General features: G+C 46.4%; 1 protein-coding gene across 1 annotated transcript in view; it reads right to left on the bottom strand.

The window, feature by feature from the left end:
* Positions 1-1053, bottom strand: part of ABCA13 (ATP binding cassette subfamily A member 13) — a 322891-nt gene extending 321838 nt beyond the window's left edge. Inside the window, exons 1-2 of the mRNA XM_046020270.1 lie at positions 997-1053; positions 708-801 (exon numbers count right to left, since the gene is read on the bottom strand). Of these exons, the coding sequence (XP_045876226.1) occupies positions 708-801; positions 997-1053 (151 nt within the window). The remainder of the gene's footprint in view (positions 1-707; positions 802-996) is intronic.
* Positions 1054-19328: the final 18275 nt, after the last annotated feature.

Below are 19328 nucleotides of genomic sequence, written 5' to 3'. Positions count from 1 at the left end.
CGCCATCACCATCATCATCATCATCACCATCACACATCATCCACCACCATTATCACCAGCATCATCACCTGCATCACCATCACCATCATCACCAGTATCATCATCATCATCATCTCTGTCATCTTCGTCATCACTATCGTCACCACCTCCATATAATCACCATTGCCATCAGTATCATGCTGGCAAACTGAAATGTATCTCCCACTTTTTTAAAAGATTTTATTTGTTTAAGAGGGAGAGAGAGAGCACGAGCAGGGGGAGGGACATAAGGAGAAACAGATTCCCCACCAAGAAGGCAGCCCACTGTAGGCCTCGAACCCAGGACTCCAGGATCACAACCTGAGCTGAAGGCAGACACAAACTGACTGAGCCACGCAGGCACCTCTGTATCTCCCGCTTTTATGTCTTCTTCTACTCTTTGCATGTTCATGATAGCATATAAACCTATGCCCCAAAAGGCAGTGTAGTTAGAGGAATAAATCTCTCTGCTAGATGCAGCAGACATGTGTGAATTTCATTCTTGAGAGAAAAAATATATAAAATGATGCTAAACTGGCATGACCCCAGAAATAAGCTATTATGACATTACAGTGAATATTCACTCATTCCACTCAGAATTCAGAGTCTATAAAGAACAGAGAAAGAGAGCTGCACTTCTTTTCTCCAGAGCTCCGTAGTTCAAAAAGCACAGCGAACCTGACACTTACAGTTGTCTCTGTGTCTGGGAGGTTCTTGAAAGCGTAGCACTGTCAGAATCATGAACAGGATGCATGGCCAAAAGAATTCAGCAAGAGAAAGGACCTGCAGAAGATGTTAAAAAAAAATTCAGAGCTTGAGTAAATTGCAAATTATGGCAGTATCCCCCTCTCCTGCAGGAGAGGCACGCTGGCCAGGTCAGGCCTTCTTTTAAGGAGGCCATCGTCATCCCAGTGGTGCATCTCTGAGAACAGTCATTTGAGACAGGAACCTGCAGAAGAGGCCCAGTTCATTCGTCACCACATCCAGACCCATGACAGTCACCTCCTTACAGTTCTCCAAAAAGGCAAAAGGCATGTCTTCCACGTCTTTCTTCTTTCTCTACATTCCTATTTATGACAAGACCTCACAGCATTAAAGAAATTAAATAAGTAACTTCATTCATACTACTCACGTTCCAACAAATTAACTTCTTTTCTTTTCTTTTTTTTTAAGTGGGCTCCAACATGGGGCTTGAACTCACAACCTTGAGATCAAGACCTGAACTGAGATCAAGAATCAGACACACAACTGACTGAGCCACTGAAGTACCCAACATTTTTCTAATTTCTTGAACATTCCTGACTTTTCCATCCAAATAGACATTTTCCCAGAGATGGTGGTGGTACACACACTGACTGTCTTTTATGAGTATTTTCCTTTGATTTTTTTGTAAGATTCTTATTCATTTATTTATTTGAAAGAGAGCGAGAGAGCACGAGCAGAGGGAGGAGCAGCAGGAGAGGAAGAAGCAGACTCCACCCTGCGCAGGGAGCCCAGCACAGGACTCGATCTCATGCCTCCGAGATCATGACCTGAACTGAAATCAAGAGTCAGATACCAACATACTGCGCCACCCAGGTGCCCCTTCTGAGTGTTTTCTAGTGTTGCCACACAAGGTTCATAACTAACATCTTACTGGTTGCATAACCTTCTTACCAAATGGGTATACTGTAAGTCACATTCTCCCACCAGCGAATATTTTTTATCAGTAATTTTTCTTTTGAATCATTTTCTCAAGATTGGAACAAATTCCTAAAATTCAGATTATTGGAGTCAAATCTTTTCACATAGATAACAAAAGAGCTATAGATAAGGGGCCACTTGGGTGGCTCAGTCAGTTGGGCATCTGCCTTTGGCTCAGGTCATGATCCCAGGGTCCTAGGATCGAGTTCTGTGTTGGGTTCCCTGCTCAGAAAAAAGCCTGCTTCTCCCTCTCCCACTGCCTGCCACTCCCCCTGCTTGTACTCTCTCTCCATCCAATAAATAAAATCTTTTTTTAAAAAAGGAGCTACAGTTAAGGATTTCAATTATTTTCAAAGGATTCCAATAATTTGCAAAGCCTTGAATCTTCAGAGGAAAAAAAAAAAAACCCACACAAGGAGTGCCATTGATACATGGAATTTATTTAAGAAAGAAACACCTAAGGTATAACTCAGTGAAAAACTAATTAAGAGAAAAATCCTCGGGGTGCCTGGGTGGCTCAGTTGGTTGGGCAACTGCCTTCGGCTCAGGTCATGATCCTGGAGTCCTGTGATCAACGGGAAGCCTGATTCTCTCACTGACCTCTCTCCTCTCATTCTCTCTCTCTCTCTCAAATAAATAAATAAAATCTTTTAAAAAGAGAGAAAGAAGATTCTCGGTTATCACTAGATCATTCTTACTGTCATCATTCTTCCTTTGATTTTATGCTGGATGATGTTCTCCGGCAGGCTTCCACTCCTGTCCTTCCACAAACACAAAAGTGTATAACCAGACACAAAGCAGGTGAGGCATTCAGTAATGCATGAACAAAAACTTAACATCTGCAGGTTAGGAGGTTAAGGACGCTTAGTCGAACAGTAAAGAGGGTCATTTCAAATGTGAAGCTATAATGCTTTGGACCAAAATGAACTTCTCATCTCTTCGATTCCTTTGCTCTCTGAACAGCCTGTTCCAATTCCTCCCTGCGAGGAAACAGCGTCTAATCGCATCCAGGTTGGGTGTGTGAGGCCAGAAGCCATAAAGACAAAACACAGGTGGAAAAGGTTCCAATTCCTACTGTAATTAAAGAAAAAAGGAGGGACCCACTGGGTGGCTCAGTCAGTTAAGCCTGTGCCTTCAGCTCAGGTCATGATCCTAGAGTCCTGGCATCGAGTCCCGCATCAGGCTCCCTGCTCAGCACAGAGTCTGCTTCTCCCTCTGCCTCTGCCCACCCCTCCCCCCAATTGTGCTCCCTCTCTCTTGCTCACTCTCTCAAATAAATAAAATCTTTAAAATAAAAAATAAATAAATGAAAAAGAAAAGAAATCACCATCTTTGAAACAATTCCTGAAGTAATACTCCTCATGCCAGAAAGTTTCCGACCAATTAACTGATTTCAGTATCATAGCCCTGAGAACAGGGAACTCGTCTGCAGGAGGCCACCCTCTGACTCAAAGGATGGTAGTTACACCAGAAGAGAGGTCAAGAGCATTCAGAAGACCCCAGATCGGTAAGGTCGTCTTGTTCATTCTCTTTTAACAAACAATCCTTTCCTGAAGTCTGGGAGTAGATCTGTGGGGGAGGATTTCCTAATTAATTCTGGCTGAATACAGGTGTGCAAAGCAGAAAATGTCCCCAAATTCAACAATGACGGGACAGCATTAACAAGGATAAATACATAATGAATTTTGGGCAGTTTAAAAATTTTTAAATGACATATGACAGCCATTTTTTTAGACAGAGAGGTAGAAAGAAAACAGAAAATGGTTTGGACCCAACATTCGTATAACAACTTCTGATGTTATACATAATTACATACATGCTTTGTTAGGAAATTCAAAAAGTACAGAAAGAATACAACCATTCTCCCCAAAGATAAATTCTCTGGACAGTTTCCTGAATTCTTTTTTAAAAACCTATATTAGCAGGGCACGTGGGGGGTGCAGTCAGCTAACCATCCAACTCTTGGTTTTGGCTCAGGTGGTGATCGTGGGGTGGTGAGATCGAGCCCAAGTCGGGCTCCACACTCAATGCAGAGTCTGCTTGGGATTCTCTCTCCATCTCCCTCTGCCCCTCCCCCTTGCATGCTCTCACTCTCAAATAAATAGATACATCTTAAAAAATACATAAGCATAGGTAACGTTTTTGGAAACAATTTTTCGTATCAGCCCTTAGAGATCTACCTCATTGTTCTTACTTTACTAATTTATTTTTTTTAAGATTTTATTTATTTATTTGTCGGAGAGAGAAAGTATGTGCACAAACGGGGGGAGCAGCAGGCAGAGGGAGAAGCAGGCTTCGCACTGAGCAGGGAGCCTGACTCAGGGCTCAATCCCAGGACCTCAGGATCACGACCCAAGTCAAGGCACTTAACCGACTGAGCCACCCAGGCGCCCCCTCCTCATTGTTTTTAAAAAGTGCCCAATAATCAACTGTAGAATTTAGCTTATTCAACCTACCACCTAATTATGGAAACTTACAAAGTCTTTTGTTTGGGGACATCACTGCCATGAGGTTTTGGCACACGTCTGGCTGACTTCTGTAAGTATATTTATGGAGTGCCCCTACCAAGTGAGATCACTGAGTCAAAGTGTGTATGATGTTTAATTTGCGTAGCCACAACCAACGTGTCCTCAGTAAAAGCTCAACCAGCAACCTTTTCTCCGATCCCACACTCAGTAACACCCGAGATTAACAGGCTTTTAAATGTCTGTCCATGTTTTATCAAACTGAGATGCAAAAAGAATTTTACTTTAAGTATTTAGGTAAAGCGTTTCATAGACTAGTATATAATACTTCCTTGTCCATTAATCCCCATTCTTTCCTGTATCCATGTTTCTATTATATTCATATATATATATATATATATATATATATATATATAAAATACAAAAGTTTACAGTCAGACACAAAACAGGCTAGACAGTAAGGCACGAATAGGATTCTATACTCTACAGTTCAAGAGCTTGAGGATACTCGATCTAACACTAAAGAGAGAGTCTTAACTGTTTCAGAGCCCACTCAATGCATTTTTTTCTTTCTGCCTTTTTTTAAAGATTTTATTTATGTATTTGACAGAGAGAGAACACAGGCAGGGGGAGCGACAGACGGAGAGGAGGAAGCAGGCTCCCCACTGAGCAGGGAGCCCGATTTGGGGCTCGATCCCAGCACCCTGGGATCATGGCCTGAGCCAAAGGTAGATGCTTAACCAACTGAGCCACCCAGGCACCCCTGTCTTTTTTTTTTTTAAACTCATTTGTGCATCATTGTTTCTTCTTTTTTTTTTCCCCTATTTTCTTTTTGAATTGAAGAATTCCTTAGTTGGGACTTCATTGGCTTAAAGTATTGCAAATATTTTCTCCAGTGTCTTATTTGCCTTTTTATTGTCAAAATCTCTGATGCAATCCATGTATCAATCTTTTCATTTCTAGCACCTGGATTTTCTTCCTCCTACGTGGAAAGACCACCATCGTTTATGGGGCCTTGTCACAGACGAATTAAAATAGGCGGTAAGCAGCCGTGAAGCCATTTACCTGTCCCATCCTCAAGTCAAAGGGGGATCTCCAGCTTCAAATGGAAATAGCACTGTCAAAAATTAAAACTCCACATTGTATACTCGAGAAGTTTCTTGGAGATCTTGAAATAAAACAGAACCTCGGTTAAACTTCAAAAAAATTCTATCTCAGGTCTCTATTTACAAGCCCATCCCCGGCTGCTTGGAAAAGCCCAGGTGGGAAAAACCTCCCATTGTTCGGAATTTGAAATAACTCCGCTCAGAAGCAAAGTCTCTGAACAGCAGGTTCTGCTGTGTCACTGCCCATTGTGAGCACATGAATCGCCGTCTTTCATGAAACTGTTTCTCTGGAAGCTTGCAGAGGCGGCCTGCTTTCTCTCATCACAGTTTTGTATCACACTCTTCTTCTCTTGTGTCCTCATCATCCTGGAGTCTTGTCTGACATTTCTTTTTCTTTTTGTTTTTTTAAGATTTTATTTTTTTATTTGACAGAGAGAGATCGCAAGCAGGCAGAAAGGCAGGCAGAGAGAGAGGAGGAAGCAGGCTCCCCGCTGAGCAGAGAGCCCGATGCAGGGGTCGATCCCAGGACCCTGGGATCATAACCTGAGCTGAAGGCAGAGGCTTAACCCACTGAGCCACCCAAGAGCCCCTTGTCTGACATTTCTCATCCCATCCCTGCTAAATGGGAATGCTTCCCACCGTGGCCCACACCTCAGGTCCACGAAGAGTGGTTTCCCTGAGCTAGGAAGGGCCGAGAACAGACCACACTTGTTGTCCAAGGCTCTCAAGAACAATCAGATGGGGAACCCATCTGTGCTTGTAAAACAACAGCACCCCAGTCATGCAACCGCACATTAGAGTCCTGGGCCGGAAGCTCCCACCAGGAGATGGAAGAAGTGCCCAGTTCTGTGCCCCGACTTCCACATCCTACAGTGGCCCTCACCATGACTCCCATGGGTGGCCCACCTTGGTTCCTAAAAGTACAGCTAAAAGGCAGTGGCATTTGCCAAGACCTTAGCACTCCATACACAGACACGTATGCATAAAATATTGACACTTCTTTACAGACGTTCTCTCCTCCCAGACAAAATGAGGGGAGAAAAAGAAAAGGTAGAGGAGAAAGACAGATGACATGTCTTTCCATAATACAGAAACTACAAAAATGCCAAGGAACAAGTCTCTGGAGCAGATGAAGCAAGCCCACCACGGGTCAATCCTGACTCAGCCCCACACCCCCAAGGCTGTAATGTTGCAACCTGCAATCCCGGGACCCCCACCCTGACACCCACATCTGTGGGGTGAGCACTCTCAAGGCGTCGCCTCTCTCCCTCTGGCAGGAGTCAGGGAAACGTGGCTGGGAACGAGAAATGCAAAAGAGAAATGAGCAATGAGCTTGACTCCACTGGAGAAGCTTACATGGCTTCACATAATCAGGTGGAAAGAATCCAGAGCTGGAGAACAATTTCCCCAACTAGATGCAACGTGGCATAAAACACTGGACAAAATCCCAAACCAGAGCACAGAGCCCATTTGGTGCAACAGTGTGTGCGTCTCCTCTCACTGGCAGCTGAGCCTCCTGCCCATCTCCACTCTCATCCCAACCATCCCTCCTGCACAGAAAATCGGCCCATATAGGGTGTCTTCAGAGACTGCGGTAGAGTTTAAAGGAGAAATCAAACCGGCCTCATACGGAAAAGAGAGTCAAGAACAGATATAACACCCGGCTGAGTTCTCCAAGAATGAAACAGGTTAAAAGGAAGAACGGAACAGCTGTCTAAATATCCTGGAGGGAAAGAAACAAATAAGCAAACCGAAGTCATAAAGCATAACCGGGAAGTAAACAATGCAAAGAAAATGAAGAATTTCTTTGCAACTGCTTCATAAAGAAAAACAATTTAATAAGAACAAACATTCAGAAAACAAGAGCTCCAAAAAAAAAAAAAAGACGATAAATGAAAAGAGAGGTTGCAGATCTAACGAATGCATAACAATGACTGAATCATCACTGCACAATTCTAAATGATTCAGAAACCACACAAAGAGAAGAGACGCCGGTTAAATTTTGATTTCGGCATTAGAGAAACAGTTTGAGATAACAACAGTGATTTTCTTTAAAGCATTTTTAAAGGTAGGACTGTAAATACAGAAGAGCATCCCTGAAGTAGAGAATCCAACAAATAGGACAAAAAATAGTCCCAGAGATAGAACACAGGAGAACTTTTTGGAAATAGAGAAGAGTTTATCTGAAGACGGGAAGACTATGCTGTATTTTGTTGGGGGGGGGGGGGAATTGAAGCTATAGTTGAACCATGGCTCTTGAACTCCAAAGACAAAGGAAGGATACCACAGGTATCCAGAGGGGGAGGAAAAAAGCAACTCATTAACAAGTAGGGAACAAATCAGTCCAGCCTCAAATACATCCCAACAGCATTCAGTGTTAGATGCCAACGCATCAAGATGGGCAAAGTTCAAAGAGAAAGTCTGATAAAAATATGATAACCAACCAAAATGGTCCTTAAGTGCGAACCAACATACATACATTCTCTATCATTAAATAAAAAAAAAATAGATCGTTCATTAATCATGAACCCCGAGGGGGAAAATCTTGGCAATGACACCCAACCAAAATAAAAGTAGGACAAATATTAAAATCCAATAACGTCACTTCTGTTTCCAAAAGCACACTGATTAGAAACATCAGGACTCCTGCCACGAGAACATGGTTTTTGTTGCATTGTTGCTCTTCCAGAAAGTGATCTCCAAAGAACGGGGACAGGAGAGGGACAAAAAATAAATAAATCAATCAAAAAGAAGACTGAAGTCCTAACTTGAATCTTTAAGTGTAAGATTTAGTTATAGAAGAGAGTCCCCTCGAGGGGAGTGGAGGGGAGGCAGGCAAGGCAATATTCAACTAACAGATGGCTGAGAATTTTCCAGAACATACAAAAGACACAAATCCATTGATAAAGGAAACATAACATTTGCCAGGAAACACAAACCTCCTGTAAAACTTCACCACTCCTAAGTCCAAGCAAAGATTTCAATAGCAATTCAAGAAATAAAGCCACACTACCTCAGAGGAATGGTTGGACTTGCCAAGAACTCATCAATAGCAAGAAACGAGAAGAAATTAAATATCTGTAGATTGCTTGGAGAAATTCGATCAATCTAGAATTACGTATCCAGAGAAATGACCTCTCAAGAGTGACAGCGAAAGAAAATTTTCAGTGAATTAGAAACCAAGTTATCCAACCAGAGACCAACACTAAAGAGATTTGCAAATAATAGACTTAGATTTCAATAAATGCTTGGATTAAGCTCACTGTTTGAAAGACAAGGATTTTCAGGTTTCGTTTTTAAAAACTATCTGTTATTTGGAACAAATAAAATTAGAATATAAGGACACAGACCGGTTGAACTACAAAGATGAAAAAGAGGGGTGTTTGCCTGCCTCATTCAGTGGAGCATGTGACTATTCACTGACTCTTGTCGCAGGGCCGTGAGTTCGAGCCCTGTGTTGGGGGTAAAGCCCACTTAAAAAGTAAATTAAATAAATAAATAAATAAATAAAATGATTTCTTTAAAAAAAAGTGAGAGATGAAAAAGAGATACAAGGTAAATATTAAAGTTGGCTGGTGAAATCAGACAGGAGGCTTTAAGGTATAGAAAAAATCACTATATAATAATGGAAGTTTTAGAATAGGAAGATGAAATAATTGTAAGCATTTGTAAGCCTATGAAGTATCCTCAAGAAACACGAAAAACAAGTGATAAAAAGAGAATTCCATGGGCACCTGACTGGCTCATGTCAGTGGACTGTCCAACTCTTGATTTCAGCTCAGGTCATGATCTCAGAGTCGTGGGATCGAGCCCCATGTTGGGCGCCATGCCAATCGGGGAGTCTGCTTGGGATTCTCTCTCTCCCCCTCCCCCTCCCTTGTTTGTGTGCACACTGTCTCTCTCTGTTTAAAATAAATAAAATCTTTAAATAAAAATAAAAATAGGGGTGCCTGGTTGGCTTAGTCTGTTAAGCGTCTACCTTCGGCTCGGGGTCCTGGAATCGAGTCCGGCATTGGACTCCCTGCTCAGTGGGGAGCCCGCTTCTCCCTCTCCCTCTGCCTCTGACTCTCTCTTACTCTAGTTCTCTCTCTCAAATAAATAAATAAAATCTAAATAAATAAATAAATAATTTCAAAAAAACATCCAGGCTAATCATTTTCGAGAAGGTAATTACATACATGAGTCAAGAGGTGTGCTCCACTGGGGGTTACACGCAAACAGTGAGTCAGGAACACCGCATCAAAAGCTAATGATGTACTGTACGGTGACTGACATGACACAATTTAAAAGAGAGGGAGAGGTGTGCTCAACAATGCTTCCCTTATCTGTGAATGGAAAAAAAATACGTAACTCACACAAAAAAATAAACAGGACAATGGGTCATGAAATTGCTGTGCACTGGAGGAATAAAGATCAGTGTGTTTTTTCAAAGATTTTATTTATTTATTTGAGAGAGAGAGAGAAAGAGCACTACAGGGAGTGGGGGTGGGGCGGAGGGAGAAGCAGGCTCCCCGTGGAGCAGGGAGATGGATGCAGGACACAATCCCAGGAACTTGGGATCATGACCCTAGCCGAAGGCAGATGCTTCACTGACGGAGCCATGTAGGCATCCTTGAAGTCAGTGTACTTTTTCATTCATTCGTTCGTTCATTCATTCATCAGGAAGTGTGCTCATCCCATGCGTGGGACTCTTCTGGGGACACACGCATCAGGATGACCAAGCCCTGCCCGCCTGTCCTATCCAGAGCCCTGCACCATCTACAAGCTCGTGTTCCTCTGTTATTTCAGCCTTCCAACAGCCAGTGAGGTAGGTAATTTTTTGCCAATTTTCCACATCAGAGATCGAAATCATCAGTATTTTGCCTGATATCCTTGACCTAGTCTGCAGTAGAAGGTGGACTGAACCACAGGCCTCAACATGAAATAAATGCTCCTCCGTATTACGGGACCGAACATCTCGCAGGTGCGGCTCCATGAAGCCCATCCTTAAATCCTCCCGGTTGCTCGGGCAGCAAGGGGTTTCGGTTACGACTGAAAACCACAAAAAAGTAAAACACTCCCAGTACAAAAATTAAAATTACCAGTGAATCAAGGAGGAAAGAGGGCTTTCCAGAGGGAGAATGTGGTCACAAGACCCACTGGCTGGGCGAGGAGGAGGCATCAAACAAGTTTAAAATATCACGGAAGCTGGAGCGAAGCATGTAATTAGTCTCCTCCCTGATCTGTGCAGACAAAGGGCTTTGCAGAGAGCGTGAAATTCTATTGTGTCTCTTTGGGGTGCACGGAGGCCCTTCGGATGCCAGCCTCTCAGGAGAGGAGACTTTCCCAGAGGTATTATAAGGTCCCAGCTATAAAACAGTGCCACAAGAGCAGATCCGAACAAAACCCGAGTCCGAAGCAAACAGGGACCATCAGCCCTTGGCCTCAGCCCATTGCTGGTGGGAGCTGGGACTCCCAGTACCTCTCGGTCAGCATCCAAAATCCCCTCCCTAAGAGAGACGCTGCAAGTCTTGGAGCCCACCACTGAGTTAGCCGGGACGGAACAAGATGCACCAGCTCTCTCACTGCCCTTATTCTGGGTATTTTTTGTTTGTTTGTTTGTTTTGTTTTATTTTTTACTGTTATGGCTTTTTAAGCTTTATACTGAAAAACACTTGCTTTTCCTTCTACACTCATGCATTAAATATTCACATGGCGCCTACCACGGCTCTCCAAAAACAGAATTGACCACATTTTAAGTATGTGACAAAATAACCTGAGGCAGAGAAGAGCCATTGCATGGGGTGGGGGGGTCGGGGCCCCTGAATTCGGATATAATTTTTGTAAAGATAAACTAAAGCTTTGCAGAATACCCCGTGTACCTTAAGTAGGTAGGAGTCCAAAACAGAGAAAACTCAAATCTAACAAAACCAGGAGCGAGTGGACTGTTGATCTGACCTGTGGTGAATAAAACATACTTCTTGCAGAGGCGCCTGGGGGGCTCCGTCGTTAAGGGGCTGTCTTGGGCTCAGGTCATGATCCCAGGGTTCTGGGATCAAGTCCTGCGCCGGGCTCTCTGCTCAGTGAGGAGTCGGCTTCTCCCTCTGCCTCCACCCCTCCCCACTCGTTCTCTCTTTCTCAAATAAATAAGTAAAATCTGTTAAAATTTTTAAAAAGTACTTCCTGCAGTTTTGAAACTATAAAAGACGTATTTGAAAGAAAAAGGAAAGGTGATGTGGCAAGATACACAAACTGAATCTGAGCGATAGAAATACAGAAACAAACCAAAAAGAAGGGCAGCGAGGTCTCCACGATCTCCTCCCAATTACGAAATTGGAAAAGAATTGGATGGGCAATTTATTAGTTTCTTTAATATTTTATTTTTAAGTCGTCTCTACACCCATCACGGGGCTCGAACTCACCACCTGGAGATCAAGAGCCGCAAGCTCCACCGACTGAGCCAGCTGGGCGCCCCCTGGGCAATTTAGATATTTAGAGAAATGTAGAGAGAATTTAGAGAAATTTAGAGAAAATACAGATAAATATGTTCCTTTTTAGAGACCTTTCAAAAGAGAAGATTGGATAAAAAAAAAAAACCTTCATATGCCCCTGGACGTGGACGAAGAGGGCCGGCGGAGACCACAGGCACCCACGCAGTAGGGCCACCGCGGGCCGGGAACACACGCCAGCCGGCACCACGTGACCTGCACATCCCTTCTGAGCGGAAGTCGGTCGGCGGGTAGCATGACCCACAGCGATGGAAGGTAGTGCGAGGGCTTGTTGGCTCAGACGTATCACTGGGTGGAATTTATTCTAACCTCATTGTGTTTGGGGCCAAGGAAAGGCCCCGTGCTCAAAGGCCCCCCGCGGGCACACATTACATTGTCTGACCTTCCATGTGGGTGCCTCCTAGCAGCCTCATGTCCCACACACAGCCGGGATCCCTAAGTCTGGGACAGAGGACACGATGGTGGTGGGGACACACCTCCCTGCCTCTTTGCCCTCGTCCCTAAGGAGTATTTTCCAAACGGAAGCTCTCGGGTGCACAGGTTAGCCTCTGCCAGAAGGTCCAGCTTCGAACCCGCAGGGTGACAGGCGCCTGTGAGCACCACCTGGGACAAGCCCTGGCTACCTGGTCCAGGCCACCAGCGACCAGGGTGGGACTGGGTGCAGTGGTGTCCCTCCCTCGGGTGAGTGTTGGCTGATTCAGCCAAGGGGAAGAGGAAGCAGGAGGGGGGGCCGCAGCTGAGTGGCAAATGCAGAGCTGACCTCAGAGCCAGGGTGACAAAATGAACATGCTCCCCCGTTTCTATGGTCCCCAGGACACTACCTGGGCCTCCAGGACAGTCTTTCAAAACAAGCTGAGGTGCCCTTGGCCCTGGTCTCTGGAGGGATTGTTATCAGGAAATTGGTTTGGCGTGTGTTTGTGACCCTTTCTTGTAACTGAAAACCTGGGCTTATCTGAGGTCAAAGAGAGTAAACCAGGGAAACCTCAGGTTTCCCAACCAAGACCCGCATTCCTGAGTAAGGAGGAAACCCCTATCCGGAAAGGAGGAGGACCCTGCTTTTTGGGTTTTGGTTGTTTGCTTGTAGTTGCTTTTGTTTTATTCTTGTTTTTCATGGAAGTCACACAGATCCACCATTCTAAATAAAATCTAGGGGCTGCCTCGGCCCGTTAAGTGTCTGCCTTCTGCTGGGGTCGTGATCCCGATCCTGCGATCCAGCCCCACATCGGGCTCCCTGCTTAACAGCTCCCTCTGCTGCTCCCCCTGCTTGTGCTTGCTCTCTCTCTCCCTCTCTCAAATAAACCAATAAAATCTTAAAAAAACAAAAAAAACAAAAAAAAAAACTTCCAGAACTACCTTTTTGAGGATCTCACCATTTTCCTTCCCCTGTGTAGGTCATGTTTTCAGCAGAAAAGCAATAGAAACAGGGTTTTTTGTTTTATTTTTTCCCCTTTCCACCCTGACAAACAACCACAATGGGGAGAGAGAAATCGCATGCCTTTTTCCTGAAACCCAGTTTGTTTTCTACACGTTTGAAAGGCTGGATATTCTGGGGCGCCTGCGTGCCTCAGTCGGTTAAGCGTCCCAGTGTTGATTTCCACTCAGATCATGACCTCAGGGTCGTGAGATCCGCACTCAAGAAGTTTGTCACTTCCCCTCTGTTCCTTCCCCTGTTCGCTCTCTCATCTCCCCTAATATAAATCTATCCTATTTTTTAAAAGATTTTATCTTTACATAATCTCTACACCCAACAGGCTTGGACTCAGAACTCAAGATCAAGAGTCATGTGTCCCATCCCACCAACCAAGCCAGCCAGGCACGCTTCCTCTGCTATTTTTTTTTTTTTTTTAATATATGACTGTGGCATGTTATCAGGAGCCAACCTTCAGTCTTTTTTCCAACCTGCCTAGCAAAGAGGTCAGCTCCTACCCTTTGGGCCTCCGGTTCCAACAAACACTCTTATAGGCCTTTATAGCGAACCTGGCAACAAGTAACCGGTAAGTTGTAATTACACAAAACCCAGCCAGCATCCATCTCTAAGACCTGAACAGTCTGCAAAAGAAGTAAGAGCTACTTTACTCCAAGGACTTGACGGTTGTGGCTTCCTCCAAAGTCCGAAAAATACAGAATCACGGCCAGCATGCTGTTTTCCAAGGGAAATTATGTTGGGACACTAGGTTAGGTTGGTAGCACTTGTGGGGGTGGACAAAATCTCAAAGATCTCAGAAAAGGAGGACACGCACACACATACACACAACAGTTTGGAGGTCTACAGTCGCTGAAGCTTGGCTGGAGAATTGGTTCTTCATATGTGGAACCAGAACAGTGGTTTCTGGACCAGCCCTAAGGGACTTGACCCCAGTTGGGTGGGCTTACTAGGACCTCTCCCATGGGAGCAGGGAAGAAGGAGTTGGAACCTGGCTTTGTGCTGAGTGGGGAGCCCGCCGGTATGGAGCTAACCCAGCCTGGGACTTCCTGGGGGCCCGGCCAGCTCTGGTGAAGACCCCATCACCCTTGTCTGTGTCTAAGAGCAAATGTGTTTTCTGCCAGATATGTGGTCCTTGAAAGCAAGAGCACAGGGCTTCGTGGGCACGGAGGGCTCTGGGGTGGGGGCGGGTCTATCAGCAGGTGGAAGCGGCTCCTATTTGACTGGGTGGTGCGTGGAGTTTCATGATTTCCGTCATCTCCCTCCGACCCCCAGTGGGGGGTGGACCACGCGTGTTTGAGGACAACGCTGTTCTTGCATCAAAGAATACTCTGGTCCCCCCTCCACTAGCCCAAGCCTTCAGCAAAAGTTCACCAAACCCAGCTTCACAGTTTTCATTAAAGGAGAGGGGAACGAGAAACGCAGAGCAGAGGGCATGACTTTGAGACACACAGGACACGCCGAGAACCGTCCCCGCCCCGTGACTGAGGGGCAGACTCGGGGAGTGGTGTCATCCACTTGCTCAGGCGAAGGGTCAAACCCCCTCTTTAAAAAACACGGGAAACTACCCGGAAGTTGCAGAACAAGGATACAACGCATTCTTTCTTCTCGCTGTTGTTATTAAATTATTAAAGTGAGAAGCAATGCATCGGACTCATTTACATTAATATGAAATGCAAAAGTACACCTATAAATTCACACAGCAAGGCTCCCGGCCAGTGGCCAGTGGCCGTCTGCCAGTGTTGGCCAGGTTGCTTGGAAACGGCTAGGTGGGTGCTCCTGAGGGCCCCTGCTCTGGACAGGTCCAGCCCAGTGCCTTCGCCTCTGACCGGGAAACCAGCAGCAGGAAATTCATTCAAGGGAAATACCCCAGCAGAAGATGTGCCCATCATGCAGAATGAAAATGTCAGCCCAACGGTAGTAACCAGGAGGAACCTTACTGCCCAGCATAAGGGAACGCTTGAATAAATTGTGTGTATTCAGGGCGCCTGGGTGGCTCAGTGAGCTCAGCGTCTGCCTTCAGTTCAGGTCATGATCCCAGAGTCCTGGGATCGAGTCCCACATTGGGCTCCCTGCTCAGCACGGAGTCTGCTTCTCCCTCTGCCTCTGCCGCTCCCCCTGCTTGTGCTCTCTCTCTCTTTCTCTCTCTCTGTCAAATAAATAAAATCTTTTTTTAAAAATTAGGTGCATCCAACTGGTGAACTATTTTGCAATAAACCCAATAAATATGAAGACCAAACAGAAACTTTGGAACTGTTGGGTTTCCATGCTAAGTGAAAGCAAAAAGCAAAAGAATATTATTTTCATTCTATAAAAATATCACACTACATACGCCGATGACAAGAAAAGACCAAAGTGGTGGCAGGCGCATTCGGATAATGACATTTTTAGAGGGTTTTCAAAGTGTTTCTCATTGCTACAGTGTCCTTTCTGCAATAGATAAAAATCAGGAGAGAAAAAATAAGTGATATTAAAATAATTATAAAAACATTCTTCTTTTTCCAGGCATTTTTTTCGCAAGAAGAGTAAGAAGTCAGCAATCTCGGAAGCGAAGTGTGAAGACAGAGGAGGGCTACTGTTCATGCATTCTACACTCTTCTACTTTTCCCGGTCTCAAATGTCCATAATAAGGCGTTTTCTAAAAGAACTATAATAGGGACGCCTGGGTGGCTTGGTTGGGTAAGTGTCTGCCTCGGGCCCAGGTCCTGATACCGGGGTCCTGAGATCAAGTCCCGCATCGGGCTCCCTGTTCAGCATTGAGCCAGCTTCTCCCTCTGCTCCCCACTCTTGCTCTCTCTCGCTATCTCTGTCCCTCTCTCTCTCAAATAAATAAATTAAATCTCTAAGAAAAATCGAAAATAAAAGACTACAATAATGAAATATAACGAAATGAAGATGAAATGTAAAAGTGCCTCTATAAATTCACATGTGTAAAAAACATTTCAAGTTTTTACAGAAAATGTAAAAGCCACCCCAGGTTCCGATCTGCATTTCCCTGATCACGGTTCCTTCCGGCGCCTGTTTGTCCTGCAGACAGGGCCCGCTCCTTACTCACTACGGGAACATCGTTTCCAGACCCTGTGGCGTCTGCTCTCTGTGACATGGCTCGTCTCGGCAACGCCGTGCTGAACAACTTGGTGCAAGTGTCATTTCCATTTGCACAGGGACATCTGTGGGATCTATCCCCAGAAGGAGCTCATCAAATAGTCTGGTTCAAATTTGTCTGGTTCACCAAGCACCGAGCACCCAGCAGAGACGCTGCAAGTCCCACACTGCTTTCTTCTTCCCTCTTTCAGCCAGTATCTACTGAACACCTGCTGTGTGCCAGGCACCGTGTGGGCACTAAGGACTACCGTAGCGAACACATCAGAATGAAACACCCACTCCCGGTGGTGGAGATACGAGGCGGTCTCCATAGCAGGGTAACAAGTAAGTGAGGGCGCCTGGGTGGCTCAGTGGGTTAAGCTGCTGCATTCGGCTCAGTCATGATCTCAGGGTCCTGGGATCGAGTCCCACATCGGGCTCTCTGCTCAGCAGGGAGCCTGCTTCCCTCTCTCTCTCTCTCTCTCTCTCTCTCTCTCTGCCTGTCTTTCTGTCTACTTGTGATCTCTGTCAAATAAATAAAAAATCTTAAAAAAAAAAAAAAAACAAGTAAGTGAGCCGGTGCTATGTCGTAAGGGGAAAAATACGACAGAGAAAAGCACGGCAAAGAAGGACAGGATGGACGCATGGTTGGATAATCAACACGTTGATTATTTCTATCCAATGTACGCACTCATCTCGGCAGCATCAAACCAAGACTGTGTTTAACCCCCAAAGCACCTGAGGCTGCGAGGTAGATGGTCCCTCTATACCCGCACCCGCCCCCTCAGGCTGATACACAAAAAACAGAAATCGAGGTACCTGCTCAGTTAAGTTCACCCAGGACATTCTATAGTAGAAACGAGAGGCTCAGCCCTCAAAACCTATGTCCGTACAACAGGCTCATCAACTGAAAACGCCTACACAGACCCCAAGCCATGAACAATAAAGGACAGAAAGCTCACTTGTTGGTTCCTAATCGTCAAACTTTTGTGCAAGTTCCCCACCCAAGTCATGAGAACACGGAAGATCCCCACATGAGAAAGGAAACACCTTTCCTGACATTCGCCTTATTGGGGGCAAGAACATTCTGGATAACGAGAAGTCGGCAGAAAACCCAGGGTGGGTTACCGAATGTCTTCCAACAGCAGAGTGGGTCAGCAGGGCAACCCCATAGGATGTGTGGACCTTAGAATTTGAGAAGGCTGCAGACGCAGCTGCAGACCTGTCCCTGCTGGAAGGACGCAGACATGGGTTCATTTCAATCTGGCGGAGTGGGAAGTAGAGGTCGCCGGCCGGCTAGGCAGGCGATTTCTGCATTTTAAAATGTGAACTTATGGGTATTTATGTAACATTTAGCACAAGGCTGGTCTGAGCCATTCCCATCCACTCAGGAGCGCCTCCGTGTCCTTTGGATACGGCTCCAAAAAGCTGAGAATTAACAGCGAGGCAATGACTCGTGCCAGCTCTGGTGACAGCCACCGCAGCCTCCTGCCCTGGGGCTGCAGCGTGGGGACCTGTAACCTACTATTTAGGAATTGCGCCTTCCACTGGAGGGATCTGCAGAGGCTCAGAAACACAAGCTGTGGTTCAAAATCCACTTTTATTTATTTATTTATTTGACAGACAGAGATCACAACTAAGCAGAGAGGCAGGCAGAGAGGGGGAAGCAGGCTCCCCTCTGAGCAGAGAGCCCAACGTGGGGCTTGATCCCAGGACCCTGAGACCATGACCTGAGCGGAAGGCAGAGGCTCAACCCACTGAGCCACGTAGGCACCCCCACCTTTATTTTTTTTAAGAGTTTTTCTCAACTAGCCCCTTTCTGACAAGGCAGCAGCCTGGTTGTAAAAGTTTGGCTACTAAAGCCCTGGGGGTAGGTTCTGAGTCTCAGTAACCCAATGTCCCCCCAGGTCCCCGCAGGGTAGGGCGGACAGGCCAGACCAGCCCCCCATCTCCTCCGATCCTGCCCCCATCCCTATTCCTCACCCTCCCGGGAGACCCCCGGCAGGCAAGCTGCACTCACCGGGTGCCTGAGTCTGCAAAGCCAATTCTTCCAGAGCAGGGCTACGAACTGGCGCCTCTCCGGCCCCATGCCTGCCCTTCTGCGCTCGGTCAGGAAGCCAGAAAAGCGCGGGCTTATATCTGCAGATCCGGGCGAAGGCCGGGCGCGCATTAGTCAATCCCAACAAAAGTGAGTGATGCAAGACAGATTACTGGTGGCGGAGCGCAGCGGGCATCGAATGTCCCTCTTGTTCTGTTATGAAATCTTGCCTTTTCACGGGCTGCCGGCTGTTGGGAGGGTTGGGTTGGGTTACTGGGGGCAGCCGCAGGGGCCATTTCCCTCGAGCCCGCGCACCGCTGGAAGCGAGCAGCGGGGAGTCCCGGCGCCCCCCTGGTCAGGCGGACCCATCGGCCCTAATGTGAATTGCCTGGAATTCTTCCTCTCCTCCCGTGACATTTCAGCTGCTATCACAGGAATCGTCAACCAGAACCTTTTCCATTTCGGAGGCCCCCGGCAGGGAATCAGTCGGAGGGAAAAGAGATGGAAGCCGGTGGGTGTCCTGGGGGACAGAGCAGGGTGGCTCAGGTCAAGGACAGCCCGGCGCACGCGCACTCGCACCCCTGTCCCCCCAGGGTCCGTGTTCCAGGAGGAGGCTCAGCAAACAGGGTTTGATCAGCCTTTGCTGGGGGCCTGTGAGAAAACCTCGGATGCCTGCTTAGACAGGAATGGTCAGCCACTCTCCCGTTTGCCCTTGATCCCGGTGGAGGGAGCTCTCTGGCACCTTCTCTGAGCTGGCAGGACTCAGCAGGCCTGTGGGTCCCTCCACCCAGGTGAGTCTTGCACACACCACCCCCTCAGCCAGCCTGCAGGACTGAGCTGGGAAGGGCTTGCTCCATCCCCCCAGAGGCCGAGGCTCCCAGGTTCCTGTTGCCCCCAGCTGTGGTCAGAGGGATGTCAGGCAACCAGAACCCTGTGGTCTTCCGTGCCATAAAGCAATTTCCACAAGCCGAAAATGCTCCATCAGTGGCTTTGGCAACAGGAAACAGAGGCACAGGCTTCAGC

The sequence above is a fragment of the Meles meles genome, chromosome 10 (assembly GCF_922984935.1).
Source record: "Meles meles chromosome 10, mMelMel3.1 paternal haplotype, whole genome shotgun sequence".
Taxonomy (NCBI): Eukaryota; Metazoa; Chordata; class Mammalia; order Carnivora; family Mustelidae; genus Meles; species Meles meles.
The sequence above is the reverse complement of the archived record's forward strand: the minus strand, read 5'-3'. Positions and strand labels throughout refer to the sequence as shown.